The sequence below is a fragment of the Balaenoptera acutorostrata genome, chromosome 8, assembly GCF_949987535.1.
Source record: "Balaenoptera acutorostrata chromosome 8, mBalAcu1.1, whole genome shotgun sequence".
Lineage (NCBI taxonomy): Eukaryota > Metazoa > Chordata > Mammalia > Artiodactyla > Balaenopteridae > Balaenoptera > Balaenoptera acutorostrata.
The window spans coordinates 4,304,103-4,331,711 of record NC_080071.1 but is presented as its reverse complement, the minus strand read 5'-3'; the positions used below and the strand labels follow the sequence as shown (position 1 = coordinate 4,331,711).

The following is a 27,609-nucleotide window of genomic DNA, read 5'->3' as shown; positions in this document are numbered from 1 at the left end:
ACAGGTATTACTCTCAATCTGCACAAAGATTTGCAGGAAAAATCTTTTTCTGAGAGGCTTTCTCACTTCAAAGCCACATACCAACTATAAATCTTTGTATAATTCAGATTTTATCTGCTTCACATTCATGGTTAACACCATAAGAACTATCTCAGTACTTAGAACATGTATGGTTATTTAATATTTTCCTAATTCTGTTTTAGTTACCCACGTAGATAATAAAATATTTGAGTAAAGGAGTATCATTTATTTATTTGTGTTAACTACAGAGTCTAGCTAGGCCCTTTATAAGAACAATATTAATAATTATAATAATATCACCTAATACACTAATTTTCATTGTAATTCCATGAAGATGGTTATTAGCAATCCAGTTTTACAGATAAAGAACCTAAGGCAGAGAAATTCTAGGTAATTTTTTCAAGGTCTAATAGCCACAGGATGATTGCACAGTTATCTGACCTCAGGGAGCGTGACCCCAGAGTTCTTGCCTAAACCACTGTGCTCTAAAGGCAGAAGACTGAGTTCTTATTTATTGAGATTCTCCTTGGTATTGTTATATCAAATCTCCAGATGGCAGTAGAGAGTCAAGTGTTACTGACAACATTCACATGGGACAAACTAATTCTTAGCTTCTTGGAGTTTGTAGTCTAGAAGGAAAACAGACTAAATTAACAACTAGGATCAATCAATTATTATTATTATGAACGTATTTTGAAAATAAGAGTATAATAAATATATTTTAAAAAGTAGCATCGTGTGGTCCTAAAAGGTCCTTGGGCTTAGCTTAATTCAGTTCCTTCCTCTGTCACTCACTAGCCTTGTTACCTGAGGCAAATTAATTAACTTCTGGGTTCTTATTTCCTCATTTGCAGGTTAGAGCAGCTAGAAGTAAGGAGGGAATAAATGGGAAACAAGATTGGGTTGGAATCAAACCATAGTGGGACTTAAAAAGTCCCCTTACAAAGAAATTTCTATTTTTCTCCTTTAGGATAAGTGGTTCCAGGGATGTCAAACTTAAACGGGCATCAGAATTACTAGAGGGATCATTAACCCACATATTTATGGCCTCTACCCAAGATATTCTGATTCAGTTGGTCTGGGGTGTGACTTGAGATTTTACATCTTTAACAAATCCCATGGAATGCTGATGCTGCCTTAAGAACCACTGCCCTAAAGGAAGGAGAAAAACATTAAAAGTATTTGGTCAATGGAGTGAAAAGAGCAGATGTGCATGCTGAAACTTGACTTCGTCTGTACAAGGGGCAGACTGGAGAGAGACATAGAACTACAGTAGGAGACTGAAAGGATGCTACTTCAGTAGATCAGGAGATAGCTGATACCAAGACAGAGAGAATGGTAGAGTTGAGATATACTTAGAGGCGAAGTCAATAAAACATAGTGATAGAGATTTGTGGAGTAGGGGAGTTTGGGGAGAAAAGGAAAATTTGGGATGTCTTTATTTTTCTGGTTTCTGTAATTGGTTTCACCATCAAAATGTGACATAGAGACCACATAAAAGAGAGATCAGCAAATTTTTTCTGTGGAAGGCCAGATAGTAAGTGTTTGAGGCCCTATGGGCCATATGGTTTTTGTTGAACTACTCAGCTTGGCTGAGGTAGTGTAACAGCAGTCATATGAAAAATGAATGAGCGTCGCTGTGTTTCAATAACATTTTATTTATGGACAATGAAATGTAAATTTCATATAATTTTCATGTGTTATGAAATGTTATTTTTTATTTTTTTCCTACAATTTAAAAAAGTAACTCATGGACCAGTATTAGCCTGCAGGCCAAAGTTTACCAACACCTGATTTAAAGGATAAACTGAAAACTTACACTTTGGATATATGGAATTTTAGGGACCTCTGGGACATAGTTGAGTATTCAGGGTTATAAAGGCAAGAAGAGTTTGGGCTGGAGCTAGAGCTTTTGTAGTCACTCAATTGTAGGTTGAAGACAAGAAAACAAATGAGATTTCCTAAGAATAGTACAGAAAATGAGAAAAGGACAAGGACAGAACCCTGGAGAAAACTAACATTCAAGAGGAAGGCAAGAAGGATGCTGAGAAGAGGGTGGCCAAGGGATTCCAGAACCAAAAGAGAGCACAGTCAAAAAAAGTAAGAGTAGAGTTTCAAGATGACAGTGGCCAAAAATGTTAACTGTTGCAGAGAAGTCAAGAAAGATAAAGACATAACAGCACGGTATTCATTAGATTTGGCAAACTGGAGGAGGATCAGCTGTAATTTTATTTAGAACAATTTCAGTGGAGTTGTTTGCATATGTCCTAGTGATCCTAAGTATGTCTGAGGCTAGATATTAGTATAAATGTCCAAGTCTTTTTACTAAAAAATATAACTTATTAAACAATAGTACTATATTCTTAAGTAACAAAATATAAATACAAAGAAAGACAACCTTCATAGCAATCAGCTTAGGAGACATAGTAATCAAGAGGAAGATTCTGGAGTCAGACTGGTTCACATTCTAGCTTCGTCATATCCTGGCAGCATGATCATTATCTATCTTAATTTCTTCAAATATAAAATTTAATAGTTTAATAAAAATGCATTAGTCTCTTAAAAGCACAGAAGATACCTGGCAAATAGTGAGCACAGTATAAGTGTTGTTAAGTAAATGATAGAAAGACAGACGGATGGATGGATGGATGGATAGATAGATATAGACAGATGGACAATTCTCTTAGTTACTTTGTTTTACTTTTCATCATCTCTCCCCTCACCTTATAAAGGAAGTTGTTTGTAAACATGGAGGAAGTATGAGTTTCTTCTTTAGTATGCACACCTTCTCCCATCCAGTGGGTTCACCCTCTTTTTTTGTGTCCTCTCTTGGAGCAAAGATTTTTTTTTAACTAATTTATTTTTTTTGAATTTTAGTTCACAATATTATGTTAGTTTTAGGTGTACAACATAGTGATTTGACATTTATAGAATACATTAAAAATTGGTCACCACAATAAGGCTAATAGCCATCTGTCACCATACAAAGTTATTAAAATATTTATGGCTATATTCCAGATAATATATTTTACACCCAATGACATATATCTTATATCTGTACCCCTTAATCCCCTTCACCTATTTCATCCAACCCCCTACTCCTGGACCTCTAGCAACCATCACTTTGTTCCCTATATCTATGACTCTGTTTCTGTTTTGTTTTGTTTGTCTTTATATTTTGTTTTTTAGATTCTACATATAGTAATTTGTTTCTCTGACTTATTTGACTGAGATCAATACAATATCTTCTAAGTCCATCCATGTTGTTGCAAATGAGAAGTTACATTATTTCTATTACTGAGTCATATTCCATTTTGTATATATACCACATCTTCTTTATCCATTCATCTACTGATGGGCACTTAGGTTGCTTCCGTATCTTGGCTATTGTAAATAATGCTGCAATGAACATAGGGGTGTATATATCTTTCTGAACTAATGTTTTTATTTTTTTGAAGACACCTAGAATTAGAATCACTGTATCATATGGTAGTTCTCTTTTATATTTTTTGAGGAACTTTCATACTGTTTTCCATAGAGGTTGCACCAATTAATATGCCTGAAAACAGCTCATGGGGGTTAACTTTTGTTTACATCCTCGCCAACACTTTTTATTTCTTGTCTTTTTGATAATAGCTATTCTGACAGGTGTGAAGTGATATCTGATTGTGGTTTTGATTTGCATTTCCCTGATGATTAGTGATGTTGCACACCTTTTCATGTACCTGTTGGCCATCTGCATGTCTTCCTTGGAAAAATGTATATTCACAACTTCTGCCCATTTTTCAATCAGCTTGTCGGTTTGATATTGAGTTCTATGAGTTCTTTATATACTTTTGATATTAACCCTTATCAGACATATGACTTGCAAATATTTTCTCTCATTTGATAGGTTGCCTTTTTGTTTTGTTGATGGTTTCCTTTGTTGGGCAGAAGGTTTTTAGTTTGATATAGTCCCATTTGTTTATTTTTGCTTTTGTTGCCATTGCCTGAGGAGACAGATGCAAAAAAAAAATATTGCTGAACCCAAAGTCAAAGAGCACACTGCATATATTTTCTTCTAATAGTGTTATGATTTCAGGCTTTACATTTAACTTTTTAATCCATTTTGAGGTGATTTCTGTTTATGGTGTAAGAAAGTGGTCCCGTTTCATTCTTTTCCAAATGGCTGTCCAGTTTCCCCAAAACCACTTATAGAAGTGATTGTCTTTTCCCCACTGTATATTCTTGGCTCCTTTGTTGTAAGTAAATTGACCATATGAGTGTGGGCTTATTTCTAAGCTCTTCATTCTATTCCATTGTTCTCAAGGTCTGTTTTGTGCCAGTACCATACAGTTTTGATTACTATAGATTTGTAGTATAGTTTGAAATCAGGGAGTGTGATACTTTTAGCTTTGTTCTCTTTTCTTGAGATTGCTCTGTTTGAGGTCTTTTTTGGTCTCATTCAAATTTTAGGACTATTTACCCCACTTCTGTGAAAAATGTCATTGGTATTTTGATAGAGGTTGCATTGAATTTTTAGATTGCTATGGATAGTATGGACATTTTATCAATATTAATTCTTCCAATCCATGAGCATGGTATATCTTTCTATGTATTTGTGTCATCTTCAGTTTCTTTCATCAGTGTCTTATAGTTCTCAGTGTACAGGTTCTTTACTTCTTTGGTTAAGTTTAGATCTAGGTATTTTATTATTTTTGATACAATTGTAAATGAGATTGTTTTCTTAAAATCTCTTTCTGCTAGTTTGTTTTTAGTGTATAGAAAGACAGGTTTGGGTATATTAATTTTGATTCCTACAACTTTACTGAATTCATATGAGTTCTAATTGTTTTTGGTGGAATCTTTAGGGTTATACTATATATAAGTATATATATATGTATTTATATATTTTTATATATACACATATGTCTATATATTACTATATATAACTAAATTCTATATATATAATATATAGAAATACTATACATGTAGTGTATTACTATATAAACATATATATAGTTATAGACTATACATAGTATCATATCATCTGCAAATAGTGACAGTTTTACTTCTTCCTTTTCAACTTGAATGTTTTTATCTCTTTTCCTTGTCTGATTGCTGTGGCTAGGACTACCAGTATTATGTTGAATAAAAGTGACAATAGTGGGCATCCTTGTCTTACTCCTGCTCTTAGAGGAAAAACTTTCAGCTTTACACCCATTGAGTATTGTGTTAGCTGTGGTTTTGTCATATATGGCTTTTATTATATTGAGGTATGTTCCCTCTATACCCACTTAGTTGAAAGTTTTTATCATAAATAGATATTGAATTTTGTCAAATGCTTTTTCTGCATCTATTGAGATGATCATTTGATTTTTATCTTTCATTTTGTTAATGTGAAATTTTATATTGATTGAGTTTACAGTTATTGAACCATTCTTGCAACCCTAGGATAAATCCCACTTGATCAAGGTGTATAATTCTTTTAATATATTGTTGAATTCAGTTTGCTAATACTTTTGAGGATATTTCCATGATCATCAAGGATATTGGCCTGAAATTTTCTTTTTTTTATAGTGTCTTTATCTGGTCTTGGTAATCTGTCTTTATCTTGGTCAGGGTAATGTTGGACTCATAAAATGAATTTGGAAGTGTTCTTTCCTCTTCATTTTTTTTGGAATAGTTTGTGATGGAAGGTATTAACTTTTTAAATGTTTGGTAGAATTCTCCTGTGAAGCTGTCTTGTCCTGGAGTTTTGTTTTTTGGGAGGTTTTTTATTACTGGTTCACATTCCTTACTAGTGATTGGTCTATTCAAATTTTCTGTTTCTTCCTGGTTCAGTCTTAGAAGATTGCATGTTTCTGGGAATTTATCCATTTTTTTTAGGTTGTCCAATTCGTTGGTGCATAATTGTTCCCAATAATCTCATGACCCTTTGTGTTTCTGTGGTGTAAGTTGTAACTTAACTTCTCTTCTTTCATTTCTGATATTATTTATTTGGGCATTTTCTGTTTCTATCCTGATGAGTGTGGCTAAAGGTTTATCAATTTTGTTTCTGTAATCCAAGAACCAGCTCTTAGTTTGACTGATTTTTTCCATTAAAAAAAAATCTTCTCAATTTATTTCTACTCTGATCTTTATTATTTCCTTCTTTCTACCAACTTTGGGCTTTGGTTGGTTGTTTGTTTTTTCTAGTTCCTTTAGGTATAAGGTTAGATTGTTTATTTGAAATTTTTTAATGTTTTCTAGGTAAGCCTGTATTGTTATAAACTTCCCTTTTAGAACTGCTTTTGCTGTACCCCGTAGATTTTGGAATGTTTTGTTTCCATTTGTCTCAAGGTATTTTTTTATTTCCTTTTTGATTTCTTTGTTGAACCATGGACTATTCAGAAGCACATTGTTCAGCCTCCACGTGTTTGTGTTTTTTTCCAGTTTTCTTCTTGTAATCAACTTTTAGCTTCATATATTTTCAGTTGGAGAATATGATTTTAATTTTCTTAAATTTATTGAGACTTGTTTTTTGGCCTAACATGTGATCTATGGAGGATATTCCTTGTGCACTTGAAAAGAATGTGTATTCTGCAGTTTGGGGGTGGCACGTTTCTGTATATATCTATTAAGTCTATCTACACTAAACTCATCTAAGGCCAATGTTTCCTTATTGACTTTCTGTCTGGATGGTCTATCCATTGATGTAACTGGGGTGTTAAAGTCCCCTACTATTATTGTGTTACTGTCAGTGTCTCCATTTATGTCTGTTAATATATGCTTTATGTATATAAGTGCTCCTACGTTTGATGCATAGATATGTACAAGTGTTATATCCTCTTGCTGTATTGATCTCTTTGTCATATGTAATGTCCTTTTCCTTTTGTTACAGTCTTTGTTTTAATGTCTGTTTCATCTGATATGAGTATTGCTGCCCAGTTTTCTTTTTGTTTCCATATGCTTGGAATATCTTTTTCAATACCTTCACTTTCAGTCTGCATGTGTATTTAGATCTGAAGTGTGTCTCTTGTAGGCAGCAAACACAAGGGTCTAGGATATTTTTATCCATTCAGTCACCCTGTGTCTTTTGATTGGGGAGTATTTAGTCCATTTACATTTAAAGTATTGATAGGTATGTACTTGCTGCCATTTCGTTAATTGTTTTTTGGTTGTTTTTGTAGTTCTCTATTCAAGTCTTCTTTTTTTCTCTTGTGATTTCATGACTCCTTTAGTGCTATTTTTATGTTTCTTTGTCTTGATTTTTTGTATATCTGTTATAGGCTTTCGGTTTCTGGTTACCATGTCATTCATATATAACAATATATTTATTTAGCAGTCTATTTTAAGTTGCTGGTAGCTTAGTTCAACACATTCTAAAAGCACTACATTTTTACTCCACTGCCTGATATTTTATGTTCTTGATATCACATTTTACATCTTTCTGTTTTCTCTATCTCTTAACTATTGATATTTTAGATATAGATGATTTCTACTACTTTTGTATTTTAACCTTCATACTAGCTTAATAGGTTGTTTATTCACTGCCTTTACTGTATGTTTGCCTTTACCTGTGAGATTTCATTTTCATAACTTTCCTGTTCCTAGTTATGGCCTTTTCTTTTCCATTTAAAGACATCCCTTTATCATGTCTTGTAAGGCCGGTTTAGTGGTGACAAACTCCTTTATCTTTTGCTTATCTGGGAAACTCTTTATTTATCTTTAAATTCTTTTTTTTTAAATAAATTTATTTATTTATTTTTGGCTGCATTGGGTCTTTGTTGCTGCACATGGGCTTTCTCTAGTTGCAGCGAGCAGGGGCTACTCTTCATTGCAGTGCGCGGGTTTCTCATTGCAGTGGCTTCTCTTGTTGCGGAGCACAGGCTCCCGGCGTGTGGGCTTCAGTAGTTGTGGCACATGAGCTCTAGAGTGCAGGCTCAGTAGTTGTGGCGCACCGGCTTAGTTGCTCTGCAGCATGTGGGATCTTCCCAGACCAGGGATCGAACCTGTGTCCCCTGCATTGGCAGGCTGATTCTTAACCACTGCACCACCAGGGAATTTGGCCTAATCAGTTGTTTTTATCTTGCTGATTTTAAGATTCTTTCTTTATCTTTAACTTTTGACATTTTAATTATAATATATCTTATTGTGGGTCTTTTACGGTTCATCTTGTTGGGATTCTCTGAGCTTCCTGAAATTGGATGTCTATTTCTTTAACCAGGTTAGGAAATTTTCAGCCATTTATTCTTCACATAGGTTTTCTGTCTCTCTCTCTTTTCTTTTTCTGGGACCCTATAATGTGATTATTTGTATGCTTGATGTTGTTCTACAGATCCCTTAAACTATTCTCATATATATATGTATGTGTTCTTTTTCTTTTTGCTGTTCTGATTGGGTGATTTCCTCTATGCTGTCTTCCAGATCCCTGATCTGTTCTGCATTCTCTTATTGGCTGTTGATTCCCTATAATGTATTTTTCATTTCAGTTGTTTTTTTCTGTTCTGATTTTTTTTTAATATTTTCTGTCCCTTTGTTGAAGTACTTACTGAGTTCATCCATTCTTCTCCCAAGTTCAGTGAGCATATTTATGGCTATGACTTTGAACTCTTTATCTGATAAATTGCTTATCTCTTTTCCATTTAGTTCTTTCTCTGATGTTTTGTCTTGATGTTTCACTTGGAAGGTATTTGTCTCCTCATTTTGCCTAACTGTACTGCTTCTCTACTGGGACTCAAAGCTAGTGAGTTTGTGTACAAGCCCTTCAAGAGCTGAGTCTCAGTTTCCCACAGCCCTTCAGCTCTCCTGGAAATAAGCTCCACTGGTTTTAAAGCCAGACATTCTGGGGGCTCATCTTTCCAGTGCAGGTACTCTTGGCGGGGAGCTGAACTTGGAGCTTGGGCCCTTAGCTCCTCAGGGGGCACCTACACAGTTGTGATAACCCTCCCACTTGTGGATCTGTGCTCTGATGGTGTAGCTTCTGATCAGATGGTGTCTCTATCCATCCTACCTGTCTCATTGTGGTCTTTTCAGGCTGTTGCTCAAAGAGTAGTTTTAACAGTGAAATACCTTAAGTGCCTCCAATTGCTTCAGGAAAATATTTCTATAGAAAATGAAACTTTTCTTAACAACATTTGTAAGAAAATTGGCTGATCTCCTTTTTACAAAAAAAAATCTAGATTCTAAGCATATTAGTAATATTATTACTGCTTTAGGAGATAAGGTATCACTTATGAAACTTGAAGAATGAGGGGTTCTACTTAGAGATATTAATATATTCAACTGCAAACAACATTTTTAATATAATTAATAAAAAGTTTTAAGAAAAAATGTAATACTCTTAAAACTATGTTTCAGTGTGGTAGAGGTGAATCTCAAATATTTCAGGTTACTTAAATTGTTCACTTCCACAGTTTATTATATCAAGATCTAACTACCTGTCATATAAAACACACACGTATTTTACATGTGTTTGCACATACATATGCCTTCCATTCTACATATTATTAATTCCATTAAAAAATATTGTTTTCCCTGCTGTTTTATAGTATCTCGTTCTTTCATATAATTATATACTATCAGTAGGAGATTTTTTTATTATTATAATATTTAAAATGGACCTTAGCTTAAAATACTAATATTTCTAAGAATGGTAAGGTGGTGTGAAACAGTTAAAATTCTTCCACCTTTATTTGTTGATATCAGCAGCTTTGAAGGGGTGAGATTTCTGACTGAGGCAAAGTGAAAGGCAGGTGATAGCAAAGCAAAGAGGAATTTTTGAGATTTGAGTAAACTTGTTAGGCTTCTATGAGGTCTTAGAACATTGTGCAGTACCGAGAGCCTAGTAGAAGAGAGAGACAAAATTAGCAATGAAGAGGAGAAGTAAGAGTTGAAACATGCCAAAGACATGTTGCTACCTCATTCCAGCTATTAATATGAAAAATCACCCTGGAACTCACTTTCTACTCTTATACCTCCTTCCTATAACAGGTAGTCTTTTGCTCCCTCTACCAGTTATATAGACTAGCACCTAATTTAATTTCTCAATAAATCTTTCTGTATCATCTTTAAACCATATTTTGAATTAGTGTGTTTTGTTGGTTTACCTGAAAAACTTAATTACCATTTTTAGCATTATTTCTTTGGCAAAATATAATACAAATATCAAACAACTAAACTGTAAATGAACTTATATGCAGGCAGTAAGTTTAGCTGCATGATAAATTGCTGTTTTTAAAATATGGTACAATACAGTTTACCTTGGAGCAGTGGAAAAGATTAGTAACAAAGAAATCATAAAATTCTTTCTTCCTTGGTACTGGTTGTTTGATTTACTTGCCTCAGTTATACAAATGTAAGTGATTATGCACTCTTCATTCAGATACATTAAGATGCAGAATCCATAGCCCTAATCCAGGATCAGAACTTCCCAACACCGGCATGATAGTCTACCTGAGTTTATTTTATACTAAATGTGATAATTATTCCTGATTGTTTCTCAGACTAAATCCTTAAAAAAAAAGATCTTTGCTTCTAAAGCAATAGAATGCATACCATTCCTCTTAGAGGAAATTGAGGGAGTTATCTTAGTTGTTATCTTCAGGAGGAAAAATGTTTTTATTCATGTAATTGTTGTGTATGATCGTCTGTTGTTGTCATATTAATCACTGGAGTAATGGGTGCTATGTAGGGAACTTCACTTTGAATCATTACGTGAATAACCCTTGTCAAACTCAGAGGTTCCCTAATCTAGTCTTCCTTCTTCACTCTTAATATTTCACTGTGTAATTACAGCTCCCAATCCCTGTGCAGCTAATGATGGCAGAGGCCCCTGCTCTCATATGTGTCTGATCAATCATAATAGGAGTGCTGCTTGTGCTTGCCCACACTTGATGAAGCTTTCCTCAAATAAGAAGACCTGCTATGGTAAATTTCTTACAGTTCTTTTCTAAACTCCAAATTGAATTCTCTCAAATTGTATTAGCATTCAGATTTTCCTCATAGTAAAGCGGAAGAGGTTTTTAATGTCCTTAAAAACATTTGATGTGGTGCTATTTTCAGACTCTGTTGATGATTCATCTACTTTTGGGGAGACTGACAAATTCTTTAAATATGTGATATGCTTCACTTTGCTGTTTATTACCTCATTCACTTTTTTTCTTGCTACTTTCTTATTTGGTGTGTTAGCAGAATTTATCTCTACAAAACAGGGAGATTTGTAAGTGAAAGTGCATTATCAGAAAATGATGATGTAGGTAACCTGCATAATAAAGAAGTGCTTAACAGCTTTAATCTCCTCCTGCTCATCTACATTTACTTTAGCATCATTTTATAGGGGATTATCAAGTTGAAGGGAGAAAATATGAAGTAAAATATGTAACTTGGAAAGGTTTGTAAAAAAATACTTAAACAGCATATTTAAACTAAAAACTGAAAATAAAATTTGTGAATGAAAACCAGACTGTGGGCTCTTCAGAGCCTTTTTTTTTTTTTTTAGATTCCATATATATGTGTTAGCCTACGGTATTTGTTTTTCTCTTTCTGACTTCACTCTAGATGTATATGTATAGCTGATTCACTTTGTTTTAAAGCAGAAACTAACACACCATTGTAAAGCAATTATATTCCAATAAAGATGTTAAAAAAAAAAGAGGACACAATAAAAGTTGGTGGTTGATAATGAGATATGCTGGGAACTGTGCTTTAACTCTACACAATTTAGAGGTGAATTCAAAAAAAGTGAAGGTACCTTGAACTCTACATAAGGTTTTTGATATAAAATAATGTCACATGTAATTACAGATAGAGATCTAATTTACATACCTCATACACATATTCTACATTCTTGAATACACCAAGTTTGCTCTGGACTTTGGGCTAGCTGTTCCCTCTTTTGAAAATACTCCTCTCTTAGATTTTCTAATTGTAGGGTCCTTTTTGCTATTCATGGGTTGTTCAAATGTCACCTTTGTAGAGGGCTTCCCTGATGACCTAGTTTACAGTAGCTCTCCTACTGATATTTTCTTGTTTCTGGTATTCTTGTTTTTGATATTTCTTGTTTCTGTTCTTTATTTATTGTTTATCCCTCTTAGAATGTAAACTACTACATGAGAAGGCCCTCGTTTATCTCATTTACTTCTGTTTTCTGAGGACCTGTAATTTTGATTGGCATATAGGAAACATTCAGTTAATATTTGTTGATGTTAAATAAATGGTTGCTCTCTTATTAAGTCAAATGTATTTTTGATGTTGCTACCATACCTTGGAAATTAGAACTTCTCAAATAACTTCTCAAAAAAAAAAAATCAGACTGTGGGTTTTTTTAGTTTTGTTTTGTTAGTAATTTTTGTTTATTTGCAAAGCAGTTACTTTTAAGGGCAAAAAAGAGTGTATTCATCAAATCTTAACTCAGGAATTTAGGCACATGTGGCTTTAATTAATTTTATACAATAATACCATATCTCAAATATCAACAATAACCCCAAAGTGAAAAACAAGAGAATAGAACATCTGACTCCTATTTCTATTAAATCTACTAATACTTCACAAACTCATTGCAAGAAAGGTGCCTATTTAAGTAGAAATGATAGAATGCCTCATAATATTAATTACTACAGATTCACAAAAATTTACAGTACAGCATGCTTTAACATTATTTGAACCCTAATTTTGATAGGGAAAATATAAACATGATTTTTAAAAGCAATGTTTAATCTCATTTTATTCAAAGATAGTATAGAAAAAATGTTCTTAGGTTCCTTCAAAAAGCACTTAATGCACTGCAGTATTGTTATAGTTATAAACAAAGAACAAATATGGATGTTTGGCATTTGTAGAGTTCATGTCCTTTAACAAGTTTGTTTGAAATTCTAAGATCAGATCAATTACTGATAATTTCTTGGCATTTCTAACTAAAGAAAAATGACTTAAGGATTCTAACTTGTTTTACATTTGTTATTATTAAGTACTTTCATTTAAAAATAGATAAATCATTTCTGCGTTCATGTTTCCATCAAATCTTGGTCATGATTTTCTGGTATTAAAAACCTATTAAATCATCAACAAATAATGTTTAGAATTTCTAGACAGCTTCAAACTTGCCAAGCTTATAAAGAAAAACACATTTCTATTTCTTTTCTAGAAATGAAAAAATTTCTTCTTTATGCAAGACGTTCTGAAATCAGAGGAGTGGATATTGATAATCCATATTTTAACTTTATCACGGCCTTTACAGTCCCTGATATTGATGATGTTACTGTGATAGACTTTGATGCATCTGAAGAACGTTTATACTGGACAGACATTAAGACACAAACCATTAAACGGGCTTTTATTAATGGAACTGGATTAGAAACTGTTATTTCAAGAGGTAAAAGATTTTCACTTTACATCTTAAAAAATGTTTGTTATTCAGTTTGTAATAATTGCATCTCTTTTGTATTCTTTTTCTATTATCTAATTCTATGTAGTTAATTGAGAGTTGGAATTGATTATTCAGAGATTTAATAATATGCTATATCCTAACAATTGTAGAATGCTATAATTATGTTGCACATAGTAGTCTGATAACTAGAAATTTAGTTTCGCAAGAAGAAAAATTTTCAGAACAGATAATTTGCAGATTTCTAAATAAACAGATTGGAAGACTCCTTTTTGCTGATGCGGGAAAAGTTGTATTTGCCTAGAGAAAATATAGGATATTGGTAAAGACTGGTTTCCCCCTCTGATTCAAGCTTGTTATCAACTTTCTTTTGCATGTATTTTTACAGAACTAGACTAAACAAATAAGAGAGGAAACCTGTTCCTATCCACCTCCTGACCCAGCAGGTTGAATCACAGGTTTTCAGTAATGCTGTTGATTAACCATGAAAAAAAACAACAACAACTTTTCCCAAAGTAGAAAATATAGCTGAAATGAGACATACATATAAATGCAGTGGCCGAATTCTAAATATTTAGCATTGAATTATCTTCATTTTTGCTTAAATTTTGGTATAATGTGATTTCTGGGTCAGTTATCGTTTTAGTGAGTGAATCTTAGTTGAGCACCTGCTGTTTACCGTGACTGCAAAATCAAAGAAGACACAGTTTTTCTTCAGTTCCATGCCCCCTAGGCATGATAGAGTGATTTGAAGGAGGATGGAAGAAGGCATGATCAGTCATCCATATAGATATATCAAACTCCTCTGCCTGAAGCATACTGACAATTTAAAATCAGACCTTATTTGAGCAATGATCAACTTCTTAACGAAAGCAATAAGAAGTGCAGGTTTTACATTTACAGTGTTTTTCAAGAGTTTCCACTGGCTTGAGTACCATTAGTAGATCCGAGAGTATTTGAGCACTCAGGTGCTCTTGTATGTATGCTAGCTCTTTACCCATCTCAGGTTAGTACTGTTAATGCAACTTGAATGAATTGGTTATAAGCTTGTTTAAATATTGAATTACAAACTTTCCCTAAGAGAAGAGCCTTTCTAAAAAGGCTAATGCAAAGATTTCCTTTTTGTGCAGGATTTTTTTACAGGAGCAAGGGGAAAAAATAATTATTGTTAGACTAGATTTAAAAAGACTACCTGGTAAATGATCATGAAAAATCTTGAGAGAACAGTTAAAGCACATAAGGTACTCCCAAGACTGACAGTCAGTTTGGTGGTCTTCTCACAAGAAATTCATCAAAGTCTAATAGAAAATTGTTCACATACTTTATCGTGAATGTGAAATACTTTCCAAAGGCTCTATGAATTGTATAAAGTAAAAGATGTTCTATCTCAAAAAAAAGTGGGGAAAGATTTTCTGTCTTTAATTGTAAATTGATAACTAGTAGTAATTTGGTGAGTTTATCTTTGAGAAAATTACAAATGTATCTCCATTTAGCAGACTCTATTTACAATTATTAACCAAAAATTGAGCAATAATATTTTCTCACTAACAATAGATGTACTCATTAGGATCAATAATTATTAATTCAGTCATTTTGAAAAGTATTAGAATATGTTCTATATGATAAGAAATTGAAGGAGGGTCAGTATAGAGTGAATAGTATGAAGTACAGAACAAGAGGGTGTTATACAAGCTGATGGAGCTAAAAAAAACAGGAACCAAATCATGCCAGCCTTTATAGGATAACTCGTTGATTTTTATGTTAATACTAAAAATAATGGAAACTTAGGAAATGTTTTATGGAGAGTACAACTACATGATTATCTTTGCTTTGGAAAAGATCACTCTAGATATTATGTTTAGGGACTTCCCTGGTGGTCCAGTGGTTAAGACTTTGCCTTCCAATGCAGGGGCTGCATGTTCGATCCCTGGTCAGGGAGCTAAGATCCTACATGCCTAGCGGCCACAAAAACAAAACATAAAAAATATATAGATATTATGTTTAGTGGAGAATTGAAAAGGTCTGGGTTGGGGGGTAGATGAGCAGTAGACTCTGGGAAACAAGGCTGCTATAGTGGTTTTAGTAAGAGGTGATGGAAGCCTGGACAAGGGTGGAAACAATAGAGATAGTGAAATGTGGAAAAATCATTGAGATATCAACGAGTAAATATATGAAATAACTGAATATGAAAGTTGAGGAATAGACATTTTCAAGGACAACTCAGTTTCTGTCTGCCCCATAAGTTGAATGACGTTGCTTTTCCCTTTCTTCCAAAGTGAAACCTTGTTAGGGACTGATATGTCCTTCCATTAAAAGAGAAACTTGAGATGAACTTTTGACAGTTCAGTTTCTGAACTCATCAAAGTATCTTAAATCCTGCCAGTAATTGTACTTTATTTTACGCTTTCATCTTTTAGATTCCTTGTAAATGACTCTTTGGCCTTTCTCTTCTTATACTGTTGGCCTCTGTATTTTCTCACTTCATTGTCTTCCATCTACTGGAATTTTTCTTGAGACACTCTTCACTCTTCATATTTTCCTCAGCCCAAGTCTAATGTGAAACCACCAAAAAAAAAAAAAAAAAAAGGATCAGGCCCCAAATCAGTGAGATCTAGATTTTGGAAACAGTCCTTGAATTAAAGTAGAAAGTTTAGACAGGGAACATCTGTTGTTTTGCCTATTACTGAATAGAATTTTCAATTTTCATTTTCACCCAGGAAGCCTTTTGGTGGAAGAATGTCAACATCTGTGATTTAAAAAAGAGGAGAGTAAAGAAAAGAAAGAAAGAAAGGCAAAAATGATACCTATAAATGCCATTCTATTGAGAACTGTGTATCTATAGCAATGGGTGCTAAATGAGCAATACTTCCCACGTATATTCTTTATCTTTTAGTTAGAAAGATAGAAATGCTATTTTAGTTTACTCCATGGGCTTTTTTTTTTTTCTCACACGATATTCTGGATTTTGTATCTGGGATGTTGAATGGGTGGGGAGATAGCAATTATTTCACTAAGACAATCTATAACCTCAAAGAGCTTTATATCTGGTGAGAGTGAAATGTAAACATCTAACTAAAGTATAAGACTCAATGAAATAAGGAGGTTAATAAGGTGTAAGCCACTTCTTACAAAGTTAGCACAAGGAGTACTGAATTCATACGTGGGATTACTAAATTTCCCACGTAGGAGGAGGTGGTGAAATGAGGGTTCTGGAGGAAACTGTAGCAAGATCAATCTGGTTAAGCTATCAGTAGGCACAAAGATCTGGACATACATACACACAGAGGAGCAAGCAGTGAGGGGCAGATAAATCTTGTAAAAGAGTAAACTAGAAGGTTCATATCATGGCAGATCACAGAGGGTCTTATACCAGAGGAGCTGGTTTTGTTTTCTTGTTTTGTTTTAGTTTTTTCCCTCAAGACAATGGAAAGCTGCTGGAGACTTTTACAGATGGGTATAGGTCATTCAAACTCTTTTGAAGATAAATCACGTTATCAACCTGATAGTTAGATTGGAAAAGTGAGAAATTATAGACAAGGATACAACTAGAAGGTTACAGAGATGTTCCAAATCTGAAACCAAATTTAGATATAAGAAGGTGACAGACACCAAGAGTAGATGTAGAAGTAACTGAACCTGATGAATGAAAGAGAGGTGAAGTTGACCAAATAATTGGAAGGATATTGGAGACATTGATCCAGACGAAAATAAAAGAAAGAGGCTTGCTTCAGAATTTTTTCCCAAATCAGCAGTGAGTTGTTTCTATAATATAGGAATAATTATAGGTTTAGGACATTAAGAATATAAAGATTAGTCAAAAAGTTATAATTCTGCCCCTATGTTCTCTCAAAAAAAAAAGATTGGGAATGCATACATATGTGTTAAAAGTGACAAAACCAAGGCCATGGTAAATGCCCAATTGTTCAGAGTTGGAGAGGCATAAAATTAGTGAGGGTGAGCTTAGAAGGCTCCTAAAGTATTTATAATGTTCTTAAGCTGGATCATGGATTTATGGATGTTTTATTAATTTGCATACCATGTGTTATATATAGTAACATATATATGTATATACACACATACATGTATATATATTTGTATGATCAGTTTTTTCATGAATGCAACAAATAGAATATTAATATTTACAAAGTTCCCTTGAGAAAGCTTTTTACAAGCATTACCAATTTGCTTTTTTAAACTTTGCTTCTAAGAACAGTGAAATAATTGCCCAGAAACCTACTGCAAATGAGTTTTGATTAGTTGAAACCATAACTGCCCTCAGAAAGTTATAAGAATTGGGATCCCTTCCTCCTTTGAAGGCATGCCTGATTTGGGGTAGAAGTCTGTGTTCACGCCCAGCAAACTGGTGTCAGTAGGTCCACTTCATAGGAAAAATAAAAGATGTCTCACAAGCAGAGAATTGACAGCCAGTCCTTTTTCATTTAGATTTCTCTACATTTGAACCAATTTGTATGCTTACCTCCATCCCTCTTTCATTTCAGGCCTTCTTTCTGTAATCTTTTTTCTTCTCTCTGAATTATATCCTTTAATGTTCCTTTAGTTTAGTGAGAATCTGTTAGTGATAATCTGATATAATATCTGAAAATATATTTATTTAGTCTTCTTTTTTTAAAGATAATTTTTTTAAATTGTAGTAAAATACACATAACATAAAGTTTATCATGTTGACCTTTCTATTTTTATTTTTTTTTAATTTTATTTTTGGCCGCACCATGCGACATGTGGGATCTTAGTTCCCCAACCAGGGATCGAACCCATGCCCCCTGCAAGGGAAGTCCCTTGACCCTTCTTAATTGTACAGTTCAGTAGTGTTAAGAACATTCACAGTGTGTGACCAATCTCCAGAACTCTTTCTGTCTTGCAAAATGAAATTATACCCATTAAGCAACAACTCCCCATGCCCCTTCTCTCATCGCCTGGAAATCACCATTCTATTTCTGTGTCTATGAATTTAACTACTCTAGGTACCTCATATAAGAGGTATCATATAGTATTTGTCTTCTTGTGAATGGCTCATTTCACTCAGCATGATGTCTTCACGGTTCATCCATATTGTAGCCTGTCAGAATTTCCTTTCTTTTTAAGGCTGAATAATATTCCATTGTATGTATGTATCACAGTTTGTTTATACATTCATCAGTCAATGGACATTTGGGTTGTTTCACTTTTGGCTATTATGAATAATGCTGCTGTGGACATAGGTATATGAATATCTCTTTGAGACCTTTAAATTCTTTTGGTTATATACCCAGAGGTGGAATGGCTGAATCATATAGTAATTCTATTTTTAATTTTTTGAGAACTGCCATACTGTCTCCCACAAGGCTGCACCATTTTAAATTCTCACCAACAGCCCGCAAGGGTTCCAATTTCTCCATATTCTTGCCAATATTTTTATTTTGTTTCTGTTTTTCTTTTGTTTTTTGTTTGTTTGTTCATTTTCTATAGTAGTCATCCTAATGGGTATGAAGTGGTATATACTTGTGGTCATGATTTACATTTCCTAATGATTAGTGATGTTGAATATCCTTTTGTGTTCTTGTTGGCCATTTCTGTATCTGCTTTGGAGACATGGCTATTGAGTTTTTGCCCATCTTTTTGTTGATGTTTAAGTGTAGTTTGAAAGATAATGATGGTTGAGTACAAATTCCAAGTTTAGAGTTACTTTCTCTCAACCCTTTCCAGATATTATTTCACTATCTTTTCACATCTCATTGCTGCTGAGAATCTCTGTTTGTCTAATTTTGTCTAATAGTCATTCTTTTTTGCAGGATGTGTCTTTTCTCTCTATATGCTTTTAAGATCTTCTCTTTCCTCCTGATAATATTTTTACTTAGCAACCTAAAATGTGTTGTACTTCCTTTTGGGTCATGTCTTTCATCAGCACAGGGAGGAAAAACCCTCAACTATTATATCTGACCATTTTTTCTAGCCTAGTCTCTCTATTCCTTCCTTTGTAAACTCTGACTAGGTATGGTAGGTTATTCATTCTAACCTCCAACTCACCTAATCTTTTTGTTTCTCTGTGCTTTCTCTGGCTAACTTCCTTCTATTTGTCTTGCAGTTCACTAGCTGTCTTGCAGTAACTAGTGTCTAACCTGCTGGTTAATCCATCTAATGAATTATTTTTTTTTTAATATTTGCAAGTTATTTTTGCTTCTCATTTATATATATTCCAAGAAGATTTTTAAAAATAAATTATTGTAGCTTGCTTATTATTTTGAAGCGTATATTTTCCTTTAAAATATTCCACGCATTTTTCTTTATCTTACGCATGATAATTTTAAAACATGTAGGCTTTGGAGACTTAAACCTATTGTTTATTTTTCTCTTTATTCTTGGTCTTATGTCTTATTTCTTTTAATTTTAATTTTTTGTTCTGATCAATTACGAGGAGAAACTCAGTCTTTGGAAATTGTGAGGACCTGGGTTAAGAAATTTTTTTCTTCCATAGAGGATTTGAATTTGCTTCTGTTGGAGGGAAAAGGAGTGACGATAAGCCAGGAATCACTTTAGTTTGATTCCTCCTCTGCCCAACCAATGAATACCTTGTTTATAAACTATTAATCTCTTACCTAAGCGTAGACCTATGTTTAGAATTTTTTTTTCATACCCAGGAAAGAGACAGAAAAAAATGTTTTATATTTATTTTAAAAATTATTCTCCTTTTTAAGTAGGCAGATTTTTTATTTCCCACTCACCCGAGGATGTAGATCCTTCTGATATCCTGGGATTGCTCTTGTTTAGCTCTGCTACTTTTTGTGAGTTTAAGGACCGAATCCTCTTGCACTGAGCAACTAATAATCCTGGAATCTCTAGATTGTCATTACAAGTTTTTGTCCCAGTGGCAACACCAACCTCAGTATTCCCACTTCCCTTCCTTTATGATTTTAGCTAACATACAAGTGTGTGTTAGCACTTAGAGATATTCCTGTCTGTCTTATGATCTCAACAATGCATTTAAAAGTTACAATTTATCATACATCAGGGAATTTTGTGGCAACGGAGGGCTTTTATGGATATCTAATCTGCCTCTCTTCAACAAGTGAGAGTCCCTGGAAATAGTAAATTGAACTTTCTGAGAAACTTGTTCAGAGGTCTTGGCCTGACTTACTTGAAAACAAGAGTTAAGTCAATTCATTATTTTAGTATTTTTATAAAAAGAAGAAAAATATCATTAAACATATTGCAGTTTTTATTCTTCCCCCCACCGCTTTACTGTGAATTTACCAGGACACTCTAAAACAACGAGACTTGGGCATTAGTGGTGGTCAAAAAAGACATAAAATTTATCTTAGGCATAAAGCTGATAATTACAAACCCCAAACTAATGGACAGGAAAAGGGTGAGGATAGAAAATGAGAATTGAGATTGCCTGAGTATATGTTTAGATATGTACTCCTGAAAATACACTTGAGGATCTTACATCTGATATTTTTAGCTCAGCTCACATATCCTAAAAATTATGGATTGTGCATATCATGAATTCATTCATCAATTCATTAAAAATATTTATTTTGAAGGCAATGTTGTATACATTTGGGGAGGGGAGCTATAAAGATAAATTAGCAAGGAGCCCACCTTCAAGAAGTGTATGTGGAAGTACTAGTATGTTAGCAAATAATTTTCACATTAGGTAGAAAGGGATTGACCAGATGTAGTCCTGGTGAGTTAGGTAGATAAAGAAAATCTTCACGGCTGGAATTTACAGGAGAATTGATTAGGTTTTTGTGGTTGAAGGATGATGTTGCCTATCAGCTGGCCTATTTTGCATGAGATTTAGAAAAGTGAAGTTGTGATTGGATGTGAGGTCCAGGTAATTCTATATAGATTGGAAAGTTTAGGACAAGGCTGGGAATCTGAGAACACATCAATATGACTGAAGTGTAATAAGATAATTGGCTAAAAATAGTGAGAAATAAGGTTGGAAAGGTAATTATATTCAGATTATACAGAAAGCCAGGCTAAGGAGTTTAGACATCACTTTCTGAGTGGTTGGAAGCAATAGAATACCTTGGGGCAACCAAAGGTCATGATCCAGAGCTCTCTAGTCAGAAAAATAACCTGGCAGCAACTAAATCAACTGCTTGAAAGAAGAAAAAGACTGTATGCTATGGAATATTAAAGATAGAAATAGATTTGAGGGAGCATGAACTACAGAATTCACAAGGACTAAATAGGTATTCATAGCTTACATTTGGCTATGATTTCCAGTTTAAAAATGCAATGTCTTCTCTAGGCTGTATGATTAGGAGTCAATCAGAAATAAGTAAAAGGATTTTGAGCAGAAGAGACAGTGGAAAAAAACCAAACAAACTCTGGATAACATGTATTTTAGAGGAAATAAAAACTTATTTTATGTTTGCCAGTACCAAGCAATTCAGGGTAAAAAAGCAGAAAGTACTAAGTCCTTGGTTTGGCAAAGTATCCCTCAACCCTGAATTAGGCTGCATGAACACACATCCTCTAATATTCACAACAATCCTATGAATTATCTATAATTATCCTCATTTTGCTGATAAAAAAAGGCCGAAATTTAAGCGATTTAAGGACAAAAAATAGGCACCCAACCTAGAACAGGAAGCCAAATCTTCTCATTACTGTTTCTCAGCAACCAATTAAGTCCAGAGGGTAAAGGAGGAAGAATAAATATTCTGGGTGAGGCAAATAAATATCTGACTTGGCAGGTTTAGCTTTACAGAGGTGTTGTATTACTTTTTCTTCCCTTGAGAAAAGAGGGAACTGGATGAGAATAACTAAAGATAAAAATAAATTTCAAGTGTTGGGTTGAGAAATGAAGTTCACATACAAAATTTGCCAACTTACCAGAAATTAATGATGAAAGGTAACTCGCAGAGTGAGAAGTTGTTGCTTAGAGGAGAAATTGAAACATGGGGAATACCTTTTAAAGGCACTGTGATTAAAAGTTATTTAGAGGGCTTCCCTGGTGGCGCAGTGGTTGAGAATCTGCCTGCTAATGCAGGAGACACGGGTTCGAGCCCTGGTCTGGGAAGATCCCACATGCCATGGAGCAGCTGGGCCCGTGAGCCACAGCTGCTGAGCCTGCGCGTCTGGAGCCTGTGCCCCGCAACGGGAGGGGCCGCGATAGTGAAAGGCCCGCGCACCGCGATGAAGAGTGGCCCCCACTTGCCGCAACTAGAGAAAGCCCTCGCACGAACCGAAGACCCAGCACAGCCAAAAATAAATAAATAAATAAATTAATTAATTAATTAATTTAAAAAAAAAAAAAAAGACCAATATGTTAAAAAAAAAAAAAAAAAAGCATAATTGGAGAAGAAAACTCTCTGAAATTAATTCCACCTTTAAAAAAAAAAAAAAAAAAAAAAAAAAAGTTATTTAGAAATAATAAAAAGAATATTGAGCAGGAAAATCGGCTCTGTTAAGACTCAAGGATGTAAACTTGGGGTAGAGCCTACCACGCCAGCACTGCACTTCACAGCTGACCCAGAACTGCCAGGCCTCCCTCATTTTGCTCCTTTAAATTTTGAACTAGTGAGACTTCCCTGGTCGTGCAGTGGTTGGGAGTCCGCCTGCCAATGCAGGGGACACGGGTTCAAGCCCTGGTCCAGGGGGATCCCACATGCTGCGGAGCAACTAGGCCCATGTGCCACAACTGCTGAGCCTGGGCTCTGGAGCCTGTGAGCCACAAATACTGAGCCTGAGTGTCACAACTACTGAAGCCCGCACGCCTAGAGCCCGTGCTCTGCAATAAGAGAGTCCACAGCAATGAGAGCCAGAGGCCTGTGCACCACAGCGAAGATTGCCCCCCTCTAGCTGCAACTAGGGAAAGCCTGCACACAGCAACGAAGACCCAACACAGCCAAGCATAAATAAATAAATGTATTAAAAAAAAAATTGAACTAGTTAGCAGATTTTACAAATCCAGAGTTTTCACTTTCTGAAAATCTAGCTTGGTGGCATCTTTTGAAAATGATAAAAAGGGAAGATGTAGCAATTAGATGAGCTAAGTAGCAGCTGCTCTGGGTTTCTAGCAGCATTTGGATTGGAACTGCTGCTCTGGAGTAGTGACTACAGCACTTGGGAGCTAGTTATAACTTGCAGAATCTTAGGACCCTCCCCAGACCTACTGAATCAGAATCTTCCTTTTAAGAGTCTCCAGGTGTCTTGTAAATTTGAGTAGCAGGGGTCTGGAGAACCCTAAAAGGTACAGCATGATAGAAAATGTTAAAACTTTATGAAATAAAGGCGAAACCAAGTAAAAGTAGTCAAATGCCACAGATTGGGAACTAAATTGGCCTGCTTTACCTGTTAATATGTTAAAAAGATTTCCTAGTATCCATTGTTTTTAACACTTTCATTTTAATTTGTTTCTTTAATTTAAATGTGCAATTATATTTTAGCCTAAATTCCATCATTTTTAAAAAAGATGCCTGGGCTTCCCTGGTGGCGCAGTGGTTGAGAAGCTGCCTGCCAATGCAGGGGACATGGGTTCGAACCCTGGTCTGGGAGGATCCCACATGCCGCGGAGCAACTAGGCCCGTGAGCCACAACTACTGAGCCTGCGCGTCTGGAGCTTGTGCTCCGCAACAAGAGAGGCCGCGATAGTGAGAGGCCCGCGCACCGCGATGAAGAGTGGCCCCTGCTCGCCGCAAGTGGAGAAAGCCCTCGCACAGAAACGAAGACCCAACACAGCCAAAAATAAATAAATAAATAAAGAAGCTTTCATTTTTAAAAAAAAGATGCCTAATTGAATCATCAAGTAATAGCAACCCAAATATTCATATTGGATGTAATGAATCAAAACATAATTAGATTTCAGTGATTTCTGTAGACTCCACATTGGAGGAATGTTAAAAGGGCTTTAGTTTCTTTGCTTATATCTCAGTCAATTTCTGTCAATTATCCATTTTAAAAATGTTCAACTCTGGTCATTCTTTTTGGAAAGTTGAATTGTTTTATTTCATTTCAGCAACAAATTGGCATTCAAAACATAAAATGGCCCATTTGTTGATGGCCCACAATTACTTTCTCCTGACTAGAAAGCTGTGCCGTCAACTAGAGAAGCTATTACTCTAATTTGAATTTTGGTCACCTTGGCCCATAGGACTGCTGCCTGTGTCTGCTCCTAAGTGTTTACTAGTGAATCATTGACTGTTAGTGTAATTTCAATGCTAATTTTTACTTCAGGTTTTCAAATGGCTCAGCAGTAAGACATTAATGATTATTCATGCCTTAAGAAGGGCTGATAAGGGAATGAGATTATAATCTTGTACAATTTTAGCTAACTAATAGTGTAAATTAAATTTTCCCTGAGACAGAAAACAACTGACTTAGAAAGCCAAAAGAATGGAAAACTTCGTTCATTTTTAATTTTCTCTTTCCTGTTGTACAGATATTCAGAGTATCAGAGGGTTAGCCGTGGACTGGGTCTCACGTAATTTATACTGGATTAGCTCAGAATTTGATGAAACGCAAATTAACGTGGCAAGACTAGATGGCTCCTTGAAAACCTCAATTATCCATGGAATCGATAAGCCACAGTGTCTAGCAGCTCACCCAGTCAGGGGGTAAAGTATGATTATTTTTTTAATTTTTCAAGAATTTTACACACTTTTGCTCTGATTTTATGTAAAAACTTTGTTGAATTCAGAAGACACACACACTCATACATATATATATATATATATATATATATATATATATATATATATGAGCTATACAGTCAAAAAAGCAAATGTGAATATGGAAATTGTACAAGATCCCTGGTTAGAGATTTCCGTTTTCTGCATGAAATCAGATTTTTATATATTATTGTAAAATTTTATCAATTTATGCTTCTAAAGAGTGACAGTTCAGAATAAAAAAAAAAAAGATGCCAGGAGAAGCTGTTAATTTCATTTCAAATACCAGTTGTTAATAACATATTTACTGTGTGTTAGTATTATGGTCACTGCTAAGTAGATCAGATTCTCCCATCTTCTGGCTAGTCATCATGTAGCCATGTAGAGAACTTGGGTAGGGCTAAAAGAAATTCTTTCTCCTGAGTGCTTTCAACTGGAATGATTGAAATGAGTTTGTTCCCTTCTCTGGTGCCTGATTTCTCCAAGCCAAGAGGATTCAATCTTGATGAATGACTTTAAATGGAAATAATTTACTGTAGTCATAGTTAAATATTCAGTTGTGAATGTAGGTGTGGGAAAGGAAGTGAGATAATTGTCCTTCAATGACAGGAAAAAGCAAGAGTGGTACTTTCTTCCCAGGCAAGTGGCTCAACAATCTGGGGGCCTTCCTGAAAAAAAAATTATCCTGAGCCAAGAATTTACTTTAATATTAACTTTGTTCTTCAATGTATGCTTCTAGTCAACAAGTAGGTCTATATCTAATATTTTTAAACCATATCTCTTGAATTAAGGAAACTCTACTGGACGGATGGAAACACAATTAATATGGCAAATATGGATGGCAGTAATAGCAAGATTCTCTTTCAGAATCAAAAGGAACCGGTTGGTAAGTTATGGTTTTTTTTTTTTTTTATAGTTAATCACTATAGTTTTTAATATGACAGATCTGTGCTTGTACAATGGATCTTTGACCTAGACCCTGAAAGAAAATATTATAGATTAGTAATATAAATTAAATCAGAAATGTATCAATCTTATTGAATCCATTTGGTCCATGTAGGGTAGGGAAGAAACATTCTTTTTCTGGAAAAGAAGTTAAGTATTTTTGATAAGAGAATTTTTACAGTATCTTAAGTATGGAAGTTGCTTAAACCTTAATGTAATTAATAAATATAATATCTTATTCTCACTGGTGAATATCTGATACACCAGTTGCTATGGTGGCAATATGATGTACTGAAGCCTCCTCTGATCATCATCATTGTGGCATTATTAATAGTTACAATGATTTGAGTTTAAGTATTTAATATTTAGTCTTCAGCAATTTTCACTTACTCTGCAGGGTGTTTATTTAGTTTGTCATTCTACCTTTGTTAACCACTGTAACTCATCAGGTAAAATTTCATGGTGCTGAAAGAGAGCTTTGACTCATTCCCATAAGTGATCTTTGAAAATCAAAGTACAAAGATTCTTTTAGAAGATAAAGTTACATTATACTATTCTTTTCAAATAGATATCTATACATTGTACTCTTCTTTTCAAACTGTAATCACTCTTTCCTCATATTCTCTTCTGTTTCTTTGAGAGGCAAGAATTATCGTATTGCCTTAATTTGTCATCTCAATGTACGTCTTTTTAAAAATCCAATAATGAACCTGAATTTTGATATTATATTAAATGTGCCAATGATGGAATATACAAAAGAAAGTCATAATTTTGCTTTGAATTGAATACTGTGTATTTTTAAATCTTGGGGTAAAATCACTATACCATGAAGCTTTCCAGCAATTTTTTCTTAGTTTTAGAACTGTGGAAGTATACTTTCTTGAAGTATCTCATTTTTAATAGTGATGATTCAATAAAGGGATAATATCAACAAGATTTGCAATAAATAATTCTTTTTATGTGGTCCATAGAATAAACCTTGTGATGTAAAATGATACTATTAACAACTCTTTTCTTTGGACTGTGTTCTAAGATTTGATACACAATTGAAATTCAAGGTAGTGTTAGAAATTAAAGGTAAATTGAAATGCTAATACTTCTGTGTAGAAGATGATAGAACAGAAGAAACAAGGGACTCTACAAGATTAGGACCCATACAAAGCACTTAATTTGGACTAAAGCAATTCAGTTGGTTCTTATCTGGAGTTGTTCAGAATATTTAATACGGAAAAGTGAGTATGACAGAAATAGTATGAGCAAATAAAATCCTTACGTTGTAATGTGGTAGCTATAGGTTACACCAAAATGTTCATTTATATGCTTGTTTTTATAATGGGAAAAACCTTATCTTCTTTAATACTAAATTTCCATTTTCCTACTCAAAATAAATTAAAGAACAGCTATATATGAAGCTTATATAGAGAAAGTTTGTATGAAAAAGAATTAGTGTTACTATTTACACTTTGTAGTTGGCCCTTCAGGTGTTATACACCAAGTGATATTTTTAACTGTGTATGGATGATGATTAAACATCCAGTAACAAATACTAAATGCCTACTTCATGTCAGTTATTGTTATATTTGAAAATTATTTTAAAATAAATTCAGAATGATACTGTTAAATTTTAATCTGTGCAAGATAGACTATTTTCTCAGAAATACCCCAGAACCTTATTAC

The 27,609-nt window shown here is 34.2% G+C and overlaps 1 protein-coding gene across 1 annotated transcript in view; it reads left to right on the top strand.

Annotated features, from left to right (window-relative positions):
* The window catches only part of LRP1B (LDL receptor related protein 1B), a gene marked incomplete at its 5' end in the record, with an annotated part of 1,526,008 nt that overhangs the window by 887,331 nt on the left and 611,068 nt on the right, over window positions 1–27,609 (top strand). Inside the window, 4 exon segments of the mRNA XM_057550915.1 lie at window positions 10,780–10,911; window positions 13,127–13,354; window positions 24,759–24,933; window positions 25,779–25,873. Of these exon segments, the coding sequence (XP_057406898.1) occupies window positions 10,780–10,911; window positions 13,127–13,354; window positions 24,759–24,933; window positions 25,779–25,873 (630 nt within the window).